Here is a 13,775-nt window from a genome sequence, read left to right as displayed (position 1 = left end):
AGTTGCTGTATGATACAGTATTGCTTCAGGAATGATTTAATGAAGTATTGCTGATATATTCCTGTTGTGGGCATTTTACATTAAAAAGACACTTGTTGTTTGTTTCACACAGAAACGAGGTGCAAACCAGAACCAGCAGAAAAAGAGATCCAAGGTAAGGCTCCATCTGTAAGTGAAATGGTAGCTCTGTGTCAGCTCAGTGTACCATAGCACCATTCAGATGACTGTCTGCATATGTGACAATAGCTTTTACTGTTCTCCTTACCTCACAAGCATGTAGCACAAAGGTAGTTTCACCAGATATTAAGTGCTAATGTCCCCTTTTTGTCCATCCTGCCGTATGCTCTTGGGCTGGCCATATGCTTGAGAGGGTATACTGCATGTATGCTTGTGTATGTGTAATTAGGGAAAAAAAAATCATTCTTTTTTTTTCCTTTGTAATTAACATTTTTATTTGACTTTTATTTGAGAGGAATAATCAAGTGGCAGAAATCATGGGGAATGAAGATGCTGAGTACAAGGAAGGGAGCTAATTAGTGATTTCTTTTCTCTTCCCCCCCCGCCTTTTCTTTTCAACTGAGATTTCTTTATTCCCTATTTTCGAAGGGCAGGGTAATAACACTAAAAAAAAAAAAAAAAAAAAAGCTTTAAAATATATTGCCAGTGGTCAGATTTTTATATTGCTGCTGGCTACAGCAAATAAGTGTCTTTGACTCCGCTATTCATTTTTCTTGTGGTTCTGTATTTTGTTTTTCCTTTATGGCTTTCAGTGGAAGTGAGAGGTAGCAAAAAGGCTGAAAAGCAAAAGCTGCATGACGTGGCACATAGTGCGCTGGACAAAATCTACTTTTTATCATCTTCTATTTGCCACATGCATATAACTGCATCTCGGGCAAATAGAGCTTGGCAAGATGAGCGGGTAGTTATTGCTTGAAATTTTATTAGGGTGGTTGATGCATTTGGAGATTTGCGATGAGCAGTAGTTTTCTTTTGTTTTTGTTTTCTTTCTTTCTCATTCAGTCAGGAGCTAAGGGAAAACTGGTCCGGAGCCTTGCTGTGTGTGAGGAGTCTTCTCCTCGCCTGGGAGCAGAAGGTCTTCATGATAATCAGGTACATCTGAAATCATTGCTGTTGGCTGCATGGTTGACTTCCACTTACACTTGCATGATTATGTTACTTAATTGGGCTTTTAATGCTACATTTGGGGAAAAAATTACATCCAACAATGCACAAGATTTTATGAAGTTATCTGGTTTAGCGTGAACTATTATTTTGCAATATTGTAGTAGTTTAACAGTATGTCACAGGGTGTTGTTTGCTTTTTTTTCCAGACCCCCTGAAAATTTCAACAAATGGAAAAGAATTCAAAAGAATTCAGATTTAAAATTTAAAATAAATAGATAAAATTGTTCTTTTTCTCTAAGGCTCTCTCTTTGGAGGCTACACCAGATACAGTTCTGAATATGCACCGGTTTCTAGTTCAGCTGAGATCTATAATGCATCAGTCTCCCCAGTGTGCACTTCACAATAATACACATATCATTGACTCTAATATATATTGGCAGTGAAGAGGGTGCACCATCTGACATTTGGTGCAGATTTTCCAATATAAAAAAAAAAGCATGAATCAGTCTGTACTGGTGTTGTATTCCATTTATTCCAAAGAAACCTTCTTGGACCAAAACTTCATTTCAATTCAAGCCAACAGATTTAGACTATGGCAGACAGTCCTTTTTAGATTCTCTTCCAAAAAAGGTCATAAACTATTTTTTTTTTTTATTTGCCCACTGAAAGCAAGATTAGAAAAAAAAAAAAAATCCTTAAAAGCTACCAGCATTGATACTTAAAAGATTCAGTTGTTTTATTGGTAAATGAGATCAGCCACAGAGAGAAAGAAGGGGAAAGATTGAGAGAATGGCTTTTGTGAGCTCAGAATATTAAAATCACATTTATTAAGTGTACTTTCTTGGAGTTTCCTCTATTGACTTGAAATGAAACAAATCAAACTCTCCTCTTAGGCTCATAAGTATGGAGAGGACTTTTTTTCTTTTTTGAAAGACCAAAAACAAGATCTTGTTTAGCAGGTGGACTTCTCCAAGTTCTCACTGCTCTACAATGATGCTTATGCAGTAGAGCAATTGACAGATTATTTTATCAGTTGTTCAGTTGTAGGTATATGCTTTTTTGCTTAACTTGCGTTATTAGAAATGTGTGGCTTTTGTTCTGCATTTTATTTGTGTTTTCTATTGTTTAATGGAGAATGAAAGGAGAATAATATAAATATAAGAGATTGTATTAAACATCGCATGGTAGTTTATAATGTACTGCACAGGACGTATGTTAAACTCCATGGAGGTTGGCAGTTTTGGGTATAATATACCTCTCCCAAACTGCACCCTGATGCCAGACAGAGGAGGGGTTCCTTACATACATCCTTTGGTCCTACCCCATGTTTGACAAGGTACTGGCAAGAATCCTTGGACTGTTACAAAGATCACAGGAATCAAAACACCCCTGGACACCATTGTCTGTCTGAAAGACAATTGGCTCGGAGTAATCGATTAGATAGGAACTATACTTTGTTCTTATTGGCCTTTTGCTAACTAATACAGATTAGCTTTGCAAAGGAAAGCTACCCCTGCATTCTCCTCCTTGGACTGGCTGAAGGATATTGGAAGTATCGTGCCAAATGAAATGGTTTGCTTTCACGTTAAAGGAAAAAGAAGCATATTTTCAGTTTCTTTGGAATTTTTTTATTAGTTTATCTTAATGGTTTACAAAGCACAGGGTCTTAAGTACCAGAGAATGTATGGTACATTGCCAGCACTACAGAGTATGGATTGTACTGCAAACCTAATGTTTGTATTTATATTTGAAAATTTGCCTTCATTTTCCTGTGTAGGAAAAACTTGTTACCTGTATTACTTGATCTTGAACGCTTACCTGATGGTTCACTATGTCCTTACTTATAAGGAATGTTGCCTCTAATGTTATACTATTGATCTATCAGTGTACTATTGCAACTTGAACATTTCTTTTGTTGTTCACTCTACTTACCTTGTACCAATGTACTTATTAATATTGTATTTTACTATTGAGAAAAATCAATAAAAATAAATATAACAAAAATATATAATAGATTGCTTTCACGACTACAGCCCCTTTGTGTGTTTCTTCAAATGCAACCAAATACTTTAGTAGCATGTTATATGTAACACAAAGTGTATGCTGTTTGTTTCTGTGTTGTTTATGCTGTTTGTAAAGTCTGTCACTTTTTTCTCTCTGGTTACTGTAGGTGCATTTTAATAGTCATTCTCAGTTTGGAATTAAATTCCTGAGGATGGATTAACTAGTTACAATTTTTTTTTTTTTTTTGCTTAAAAGAAATAATAGCAGAATCACCCTCCATAGGTAGCCCAGGGAATCTGAAGTTGGTCTTCAGATTGATTCATATAAAACCCTATTGTAATGAAAAACGGTATTTAAATATCTCACTTGGACAAGTGAAAGAGTGGGGGAAAAAACACTTTAATCCATTGAATGCAAGTTGGCAGTACAGGGGAGCCTTATTTCAGATGCCTGAAAGTTCCTAATCCTTTACTGTATTCAGTGCAACCTTTTGTTAGCATTTCCACCTTACAATAATAACAGTAGGGATTGAGAATACCGTCATGTTTTGGATATATGACTTGCTTCAGTTTTACAGTGCCTTGCATCTCAAGTCTTTTGTACCACATTTCAGTTTCATGTTAAGAATAAGGCACTGATTCAGCAGAGGCAGTGTTGAATTCCTGCCTTACTGTGACATGTTTACCCTGATAACTGGCTTTGTTAAGATTTTTTTTTTTTTGTCTTATGCTTGCTGTGGTGGCTGTTGGGTTTTTTTTGTTTTTGTTTTTTAAAGTAACATTTTAATGACTCTGAGGTGTATAATAGTTATTGCAGGCATCACTTCAGTTCTAATATTCTGCTGCTTAAAATACACTATAATTTTGTAGAGATCCTTGCTTTTCTGTAAATCAATTGTCTTTGGAACTTGGTAATGAAAGGCAGCTTTTCTTATTTTTTCTAATATTAATTAATTAATTAATTTGGATTTTACTGATGGGATGGTCATCACTCATCGATTATGAAATGTGCCTTATGTAAAAAGCACACTTTTAATATTAACTAACTTTTGCTAGAATTTGATATGAGCATGCATTTTTTACAAAGTTTATATATCTGATATCGTTAAGTCATTTTTATATAAAAAAGTGAAAATACTGAGACCCCCCCCCCTTCATACAGTCAGGTTCTATTCCTTCTAAATGATCATGGCACTGTTTAAAATTTTTCTTAAGTACTAACCTGTGGATTTTTGGTTTTGTTTTGTTTTGTTTTTTAAACTGCTGTCTCAAAAATCTAGTGTTGGTGCAAATGGAGATTAATTAGTAATAAAATCCAAAACAAAGAGGTCAAACACAGCAAATTTCCCAGTTTTCTAATAACTGCAGCTTCAAAGGGATTCAAGGTCTTTGAAATGCCAAAATCTTTACGACATAGGTTTCTGAAGCATTAGAGAAATTTAGTTAGTATAGGCACTTTATCCAAAAGTATAATACACATTTTAGCATTAGCATAAATGCAGCATTGCCAGATGGTTTTTAATGTGATAAACCTGATAACTTAATATGCTTAATAGGGTACTATTGATTTTATTATTTATGGGGAAGTGGATGATTATTAAAACCTATATAGCACTAGATGTGTTCATGGCACTTCATATGAATTTGCGACATATTTTCCATGGAAAAAATTATATTATTAAAGCTAGTTGTCTATCTAGCTATTAGTCTTTAACATCTACAGTTTCTATCAAGAAATAAAATAATGTAAGAAAAGATCCCATATGAATTTCTAATATTATAACAACTATTAAACAAATCTTGATCACTAGAAATTGAGAATAACGTGCCTTTTAATATTTACCAGCTAAGAGGTGTTTGGTTTGGGAATATTAAGGAGGATATTCTGACTTTAATGGGAGCAGGAAACACGCATCTGATAGCAGTTTGGCCCTAAGAATACATTAATTTATTAATGGCTTCAGGTTTTCTAACGGTGCACACCTTAATGTAAACCTCTGCAATTTGGAAGCCATGTACAGTTTACAGGATCTGGCCCTAAATTGTTATGTTTTTTTCAACAGGAATCAATACAACTACAGCTTTCGAGTTTCCCCAGCCTGCAAGAAGACGACAAATCTAGTAAAGATGACTCTGAGAAAGACAGAGAGAAAGAGAAGGATAAAAACAAAGAGAAAGATAAAACCTGTGAAAAACCCAAGATCAGAATGTTATCAAAAGGTGAACTTAAAAGTATTTAAATAATGTTTATGGTCACACACGAAAAACTTCTGAACGTGCATTTTATATACACTGACATCTGTCTGTCTGTTTTTGTCTATGCATTACACGTACAGCAAAAACTGTAGATATTTATATGTTAAACATCAACTTTAAGTGGATAAAAGGGAATAAATGTCACAAAAGGATGGGTGTAGAAGAAGGAGGTAACATATAAAGTCACATATCTATGACATTTCCTCATACAGCATAATGGTTTGTATATAGCAGCTGTTTAATACATAACTGTGTGTGCGTGTGCAATGTATTTCAATATATGTATATGATAAATAATATTTATGTAAAAGATAGCGTAAGAATACATTACCTCTTTAGTGAAAATAGGTTTTGCCACCAAGATTTCTACTCCTATATATTGCTTATGCCCTATTGGTCTGTTTGTTAATGTTATTGAGAAATCTGTGCATGGCTTTTAACCCGTACTTTTAAAATGCCCATTACATATTGTAATTCTGGTTTAGCAGAATAGGTATATGCAAGATGATTTTGAATCCAATTTATTTTTTTATTTGCAATACATGATTTTAGCCATGTTACAAAACCACACCATAGACTCTTAAGGATAAGCATTGCCTGCCTGTAGGCAGGCAGATCCTCAGCAGAAGTGAATTGTCAGTTGCCTTCAGAGGAGGATGACAGAGCTCAACAGCTGAGAACATACCTAGTGTTGCGAAGACCCAAAACCCACAGTATAAATCTACTTTGAATACACTATTGCAGCTTGCCATGATTACCTACCAGCTTTCAGAAGTTACTGTTGCCAGTGTTTTAAAATGGTTAGAGTTCTCACTGGCATGGCATATCTGCATATGCTTCATGTTGAATTTGACAAAGATGTATTTAAGAGTAGTAAGTTGGAAGTGCTTGGATGAAATTAAACACCTTCTATGATATGGAAAGGGCAGCACTCGCTGTTAACATCCAGCTTTGGTGCTGCCTGTTGTTAGTATAGTACAGAGAAATGTAGATTTTCTCCTGGTGTTTCCTGGGGTACTCATTTTAAGTAGTAATATGCATGTACATTTTAGAATGTTTCTTCAGACTACTGACTTGAAAACAGAATTTGCCTCATGGGTGACTTAATTTTACCTTTTGAAATGAAACAATTGTCTGTTATTTTTTCAGATTGCAGCCAAGAATATACAGATTCAACGGGCATAGATTTGCATGAATTTTTGATTAACACATTAAAGAATAATCCCAGGTAAGTAGTCGTGCATGTAGTTAGACTCCTGGTATAGCCCTGGCCATATCATAGCAATTATACATCTTGTAGTACTAGTTTTAGAGAGTGCTATTAGGGAGAAAGAAATGATGGAAGCATGATAATATTAACAAGAAGTTCATAAACCAATCAACCCCCACTCCATAGGCTTTCCAGTTTCTCACTGCTTAATTGCTTTCCCTGAAATTTGACCATTGTGCCTATTTTCTCCCCCACCCAACTACATCCCAAGACTCTTAACACTAACATATAGCCTATACAATTTGGAGTATTTTTATATATAGGCTGCAGTTTTCTCTCAGAACTGCTATATACAACTCTCACCATATTGTTAGTACTAAGAAGCCTCCTTATGCACACAATCAATCTGGAGCTGTAAAGTCATTGCGCTATAGAAGTTGATCTTGACTGTATAAAGAAAGTTTTAATAAAGAACTTTGTACACATTTTATTTAAAATACTCATATTTTTTTTTCTGTTGAATTTGGGAAAAAAAAATTGCATAGTACCATCTTTCACTGACAGGAAACCAAGAAATAATTGGGCAAAGAGCAGTTTATACATTTAAGTTAAAAATCTCTGGGATTTCAAAATAAATAAACTCCACATTTCACATTAAAGACAGAAAAGCCCTTGAAGTATCCTATAAGTAAATGGTTTGCTAGCTGGGAGGGGCAGCTGGAAAATGTGTTGGGGGGAGTGCAGAGTTGTGGAAAATATTCAACATTTTACTAAAAAATTGTAAGTTGGATTCTTAAAGTTTAAAACAGAATATTGTGATTCAGAAAGACTATGGTTCTGCCTCCTCAGACTGCCTTATGTCATTATTTTTAATAAGTTCGGTGGCTGAATTATGAGCCTCACTGCATCCTCTCTTGCTGAAAAATTCATAATGGAAAATATTTTTTGGTTCTATATATTTGTTTCCTTTTAGACAGATGCATGTGTTTTCCTTCCCAAACCAGAGTTCTTATGAAAAATTTCTTTTGGTCGAAACCAGATTTGCCATCAAAAGTCAGCTTTGATGGCAAAGTTTCAACCATATGCTACTCTGAAAAGAAACATGATATCTGTATACCTGCAATATCACCATTCCCCAGTTGTAGAAAGGGACATTTCCCTTAAGCCATTTGAACAGACCTTTGGGGCTGGAAATGTTGCCAGGCATTTGTCCTCTAGGAGTAATGAAGTCCATTTCTTACCTTGTCAGCATAAGCAGAGAGGAGGAAGTCTCTCTTTTTTTCTTTCACCAGGTGCACCAAAGCAAATATTAGAATCAAAATAGTTGCACCATTTGTAAATAAACAAAGGGACTCCTGTGATTAATGTAAAAGTTACACTGTTGTATATCTAAAAATATTCTGACAGTTAATCCTTCAAATCACCATGTTTCTCCTTATAGGGACAGAATGATACTCTTGAAAATGGAACAGGAAATTATTGATTTTATTAGTGACAACAAGTAAGTTAAGTTTTTGTTTATTGGTTAGTTTCTGCTATGTGAATATTTGCATGCTATCAATATATATTGTGTTCATGGAATAAAAATGCCGTTCATCTGGGAAAGATACTTGAGTGTTCTAAGTGCACCAGGTGCTGGAGCTTAGCACCTTGCAAGATCAGGTCCTAAATTCCTGACAAATTGCTTTCAGTAAGACCTACAGATTAGCATATGATAGCATAACAAAAAGCATGACTTTTCATTTTTATTACAGTTCTCTAATGGCTTCCAGCTGGCTTCAGTCAGTTATGCCGAAAAATAATTGTAAAGCTTTCATTGCAAAGGATATAATGCAATCATCCCTAAATAAGGATGTATAATCAAATATTCTATCGCTCAATTTGCTCTTCGCACTACAGTATTTTAATATGTTGAAAAATAAAATTAGACCTTCTTTTAAGGGATAAAAAGCCCTTGTTTTATTCCATGTATTAATGTTTTATGCTATTGGTTTATGTTACTGGCTAAGAACAAAAAAAACCAAAACAAAACAAAAACCCTGACAGTTTGAGGGGGAAAATAGACACTTTAAAATGCAGGAAAAGGGACGAATAAAAGGCTTGTCCTTTAAGGATATTGGTCAAAAGCTCATGATTTGGAGGTGGAAAAGTCTTTCCTAATGTACCTTGCCCAGATGTCCAATGATGTACTTGGAGGAAAAGTGTAGGGAAGGGAACAAGTACTTCCTGATATTGGCTGATGCTTAACTTAACCCATAAAAGTCTCTGTTTCATTGTTACTGACCACAGATGTACCCCAGGCCACCTCTACATGTTACAGGTATCATGCAGTTAGCTGGTTAACTGTGTATTACTTTGGGACTAGCTTCATGTGCAAAATACCTATCACGCCATAAAAAGCTCCAACCAGCTATAAAGTTAGATCTCAAAAATGTGTACTAACTTTAACTTGTTGCTACCGAGCTTTAATTTGCACATGTAGCAGTGTCTCCCCTGCAGTTGGGAGCCCCATCAGCTCCCAGAGCTCCCAGATATACAGTGGTGTACCATGCCCAGCCAGGGCTGGGAGTGTCTCAGCCTCGGCAGCTGCTGACTCTGTCCTGGCAGCATCCTGCAGCTGCCAGGACCCAGACCCCAGGCAGCTCACCTTCCAGCTGGGTCCCAGTAGTCATGGGGGTATAATTGTGGAGGCATAATTGTGTGGGTCATGGAGCAGCTCTCATTGCGCCTTTGTGTAAGTGTAGAGGGGACCCTGATATTTCCTAAAACATAGCCACTATAATTGGCTTTTTGCCTTCCTGCAGCAAACTTGTGTATACATTTGCAAAGGGACAGCATTAAGTTAAATTACTGCAGATCAAATATAAAAATATCTTCCTATAACATTCCCAGCTCGGAGCAATAAAAAAATAACTGATCAGTGTGTTTTCTTCCAGCAATCACTACAAAAAGTTCCCTCAGATGTCTTCATACCAGAGGATGTTAGTGCACCGAGTAGCAGCTTATTTTGGGATGGATCACAATGTGGATCAAACTGGAAAATCTGTAATTATCAACAAGACCAGCAATACTAGAATGTAAGTAGCACCCTTACTGTGCTTTCCTGTTTCCTTTTCACATGAATCAGCTTGTATCAGGGCTACATGGCGTTTTTTTAAATCTCCATCTTTTGTAAATTTGTTATCATACATTCTGATTATGGGATGCTCTTACATTCTAGCAGGATTTCATGGAAAATTATCTGAGGTTTTGAACTTTAGAGCCTCAGTCACCCTGGTTGTTCTTATGCCAGAATCCTATATAATGCCGCTGGAGTAGAATGCTACTTTGCTGATTCCCTAACACTGCTGCATAATTATAGAAAGTAATATATTGCTTACAGTGTTGCTGGGAGCTGTGCAGGTACTTTCAAATAATGCAGAGATACTGGCAAGGCGCTCCTTTTCTTTATTCAGTGGCTCTCTGCTTTGAAGGTTCCTGTTTTGTCTGACTTGCCTATTTAACATTGGATTTTTTCCACAGATCTTTAGTCTATTACCAATACACCATTTTGTAATGCAGACTAAGTAATTAGTGCTTTTAACGGGGATTTGGCATGTGGACTGAAGGTTCTGGGGAATGTCTTTTAAAAACTATTTTGCTCTTCTACCCTATAGTTAGGGAACTTTAAAATACCCATTTGATTTTGATATCCAGGGGCTAAAGGGGTTTTGCATAAATTCAGCTACAAAAAATATAAAACAATGTGTAATCCCTTTCTATTAAACTTCTTCTTATATATGCCTTTTCTAGGTAGCATTTCTTTATAAATTTTATTTTGAAAGCTTGCTATTCAACTATAGTAAGCAGTTTGGGGAGCTGATCTTATTGCCAGTACTCATGTACATTACCTAAGCTTCTACCAGTAATCCTATGATTTCTGAGATAAGTAAAGGTTGCAGGACTTGGTCCTAATGGCCTGAATTTTAGAGGTACAGATCAGAGGTACAGAAAAAATTGGGCCACCAAAGTTTTAGTAGGTGAGTTGTACCATTTCATAGAGAATCTAACAGTATCTTGTGTGTGGATGTATGTGTATGTGGAAAGAAGTCTGAGGAATGAGACCAGTTTTTCAGGATACTTCTGCTTGTTTTCAAACAAGAAATAATTTCTAAAATCCTCTACAAATTTTATTTTTTAATTTTGTATATCTTTCCTCCCTTCTCTACCTACTTATAGGTATAATTGTTATAGAATAACAGTGGAAGTAGAAACATCCAGTCAACAAGATAAATTGTGTTGCTAGGAGCTTTTAAAATGGTTTGTATTTTGAGCTTCCTTAGTTGCCTTGAGATACATCTTGTAGACCACTGACAGTGGACTTGCTTTGCCTCACTTAGAAAACACTTTCTCATCAGGAATTAGCTTCTAAACAGCAATCTGAAGTTCCACTCAGTGCTTAGGTAAAAAGTTTTGGATTTTGTCAGACCTGGTAGCTCCTATTTTGGTGGAGTGAGACGAGAAGGACAGTTTTGGTATTTGCATAGCCACCATCACAACCAGCACTAATTGGCGCCTTTGCTGGCAGGCTCAGCAGGGGAGCCCAAAGTCTAAATGGGCTTTTCAGGTTGAACTTACCTTTCAGCTCTGGATGTGTTTTCTGCAGGTTGTTAGTTAAGACACAGATAGAATTACTGAGAGAATTATTCCTGCCATTGTCCCTAGTATACTTGTTTCATGATTAAGCAGAGAGCTGTAGTGTTCTGCATGTTTAGTCTGTCTCTTCCATGAGCACTGAATAAATGCAATTTCTATTCTTTTACATAGTTGTTTAATGCAAAACCTCTTACCCTTAAGGGCATATTAATCTATTATCCACTGTACAGTATATGATTTATAATAGTTAGATGTGGATCTAGCGTGAAGCTTTGTAGAACTTGTGTTCTTTCCCAGGTGGAGATGGTGGCATACTTGTAAAATTCCCTTTTTTCTTTGAGTTGTGGATTTCATTATCAGGATAACTATGACAAAGGATTTGTGTGCATGGCTTAGAAAGGATTGAATGACACAATGTTGGATTTCAACAAAATGTATAAAAGTAAGATACCTTTTCTATAAAGCAAAAATCATGATGTGCTTTCTTTAAAAGACCAGTACTGTCAAAATGTTTTTGAATAAGAAAAAGCTGCAAATATAAAATGACATTAAAACAAGATGAGAGCAATAACAACCAATCAGTTATTTAGATTAGCTGTGTGAACTGGACCGTTTTGAGATGGTGAAATTTAATTTCAAGAAATTATGAGATGCATATAAAAAAGTGCCTATGGCCCATTTACCTATTCCTTATCAATTGCTAGTTTTGTATGGGATTTTAACATGATTTTGGTGTGGAGATGGTGACTATGACTGCCTGCTCAGGGAGTAGGTAGGAGAAAGCATAACCCAGAACTTTTTCACAGATTGTCCAGAAAATAGATCTGGGTATAGTTATAAACTTAATTGCCATCATCTGAGATACTTGCACACCATCAACAGATTATAGAACCCAGAATTCTGATAGACTCCACAATGATTTGATTTAGAACCTAGTGTTCTCAGAGGAAGCACTTTTACTTGGTTTAGAATTGGAACTAAATTCTGGGAACCCTTTGGCTAGATCCAGGTGTGCAGGGGTTTTCCCTTTAGCAACCACCCGTCCAAAAACAACAACAATAACAACAAAAAACAACTGGTGGGGGGAGGAGAGTGGTTCCCTGGCTTCTGTAGCCCCACACTGAGGCATCCTGTGCCCCAGGCAGCCCCCTCTGCAGCACATAGAGCAGCAAGACAATGTGTTCTGCTGCAAAACACACAGGTAGTGGCATGCACTGTGGAAGAGGGTAGTGGCTAGTATTTGTGCTGCTGCAAAGCAGATGAAAGAAGACTGAAAGTGATTGAAATACTACTCAATCAGGTTCATTTTAATTGTGACAATCTTAAGTACTTCTTGAATGTCACATTAATTGTACTGTTGGCCAAGACTGATCTAAAGGCCGGTATGTCCAATGACTGTGCATGCCGCATATCTGGCTTGAGATCTGGTAATGCCCAGCATTTCTAGGTTCTTTCCAACTGCCAGTTGAACATTATGAATCCCAAAACCACACAGCCTCACACACTAGACAGGAAAGAAGGTTTGTTATGTCACTTGGAGAATTTGCAGACGAAAGAGCCCCAGAAGTGTTTACTGGGCCTCCTGTGATGTGTGTGCATGTTCATATGTGTTCCTGAATAACCCTACAGGACATATTTCAATTACTGCTGTGTAGGTAAAGGTGCTGTTATGTTCTCCTGTGGTGGAGTGATGGCTTGTGAATATTCTGCTGCTGTGTGACTCCCCCAAGAGTTAAATGAAGACAGTGTCTCCTATCATATGTGGACAGGGTCAAAATTCTGGAAGAAGATCAGAGTAGCAGCCTCTCCCTCCTCTTGATAACACCAGTTTTGATGAGATGGAATAGAAACCCTAGAAATGTAGTGTTGCAAAGCTAAAAAAGAGGAGCTGTTCAAGAAGAGCTTTGGGTAAGCATCACCTGGGATAATTTAGAAACAGTTCATCCTGAATCTATTTCAGGCATTAGGCCAGATGACTCTTGAGTTTCCTTCCAGCTCTATTTTATGAATGATATTGTGGGGGGTGAGAAATAGAAATTTTAAATTTTATTATCTCTTGGCCCTCAGTAAGTCCAGTGAATTTCAACATGCCTGTGTATGTCAGTGCATGTGAAGATACTTGCTCAGGGAACAGAAATTTGAAGAGCTGTAGAGGTGGAAGAGATTTGCAGCTGAGCTAGGAGGGACTATAGAAAAAACATTATTTCTGTAACATCTTAAATTGTAGCTTTCCTAGATAAATGAACCATAGTGACCAATACACATTCCCAGGATCTGATTCTCTTTGGGTTTAAGTTTCTTTAGGCTGGACCACTGAACCTCTGCAGCGTCTCACTGAAGTCTGTTCCAGTAGATCAGAGAGCATAATCAGGACCATGTGATCAGCTTACATTTGGAAGGCTGTAATACAGTATTTGTAATACAGTAATACAGTACTTTCTTATTATTAAAAAGCTTATATTATGTAAAGCAGAGTTCATAATATTAATCACTTATCGTAGAAATGATAACACATATAGAAGCCACTTCTGATGATATTCTTTTTA

At 36.4% G+C, this 13,775-nt stretch overlaps 1 protein-coding gene across 14 annotated transcripts in view; it reads left to right on the top strand.

Annotated features, from left to right (window-relative positions):
- Positions 1 to 13,775, top strand: part of ARPP21 (cAMP regulated phosphoprotein 21) — a 268,867-nt gene that overhangs the window by 130,592 nt on the left and 124,500 nt on the right. For all 14 annotated transcript variants that reach the window (XM_090050296.1, XM_090050299.1, XM_090050301.1 and 11 more), the window contains 6 exons: positions 113 to 154; positions 1,021 to 1,110; positions 5,192 to 5,348; positions 6,534 to 6,612; positions 8,036 to 8,095; positions 9,531 to 9,671. In XM_090050296.1, the coding sequence (XP_089906422.1) occupies positions 113 to 154; positions 1,021 to 1,110; positions 5,192 to 5,348; positions 6,534 to 6,612; positions 8,036 to 8,095; positions 9,531 to 9,671 (569 nt within the window). The remainder of the gene's footprint in view (positions 1 to 112; positions 155 to 1,020; positions 1,111 to 5,191; positions 5,349 to 6,533; positions 6,613 to 8,035; positions 8,096 to 9,530; positions 9,672 to 13,775) is intronic.

The sequence above is a fragment of the Crocodylus siamensis genome, chromosome 5 (genome assembly GCF_052110815.1).
Source record: "Crocodylus siamensis isolate JL-2025a chromosome 5, ASM5211081v1, whole genome shotgun sequence".
NCBI classification, from domain to species: domain Eukaryota; kingdom Metazoa; phylum Chordata; order Crocodylia; family Crocodylidae; genus Crocodylus; species Crocodylus siamensis.
The sequence above is the reverse complement of the archived record's forward strand: the minus strand, read 5'-3'. Positions and strand labels throughout refer to the sequence as shown.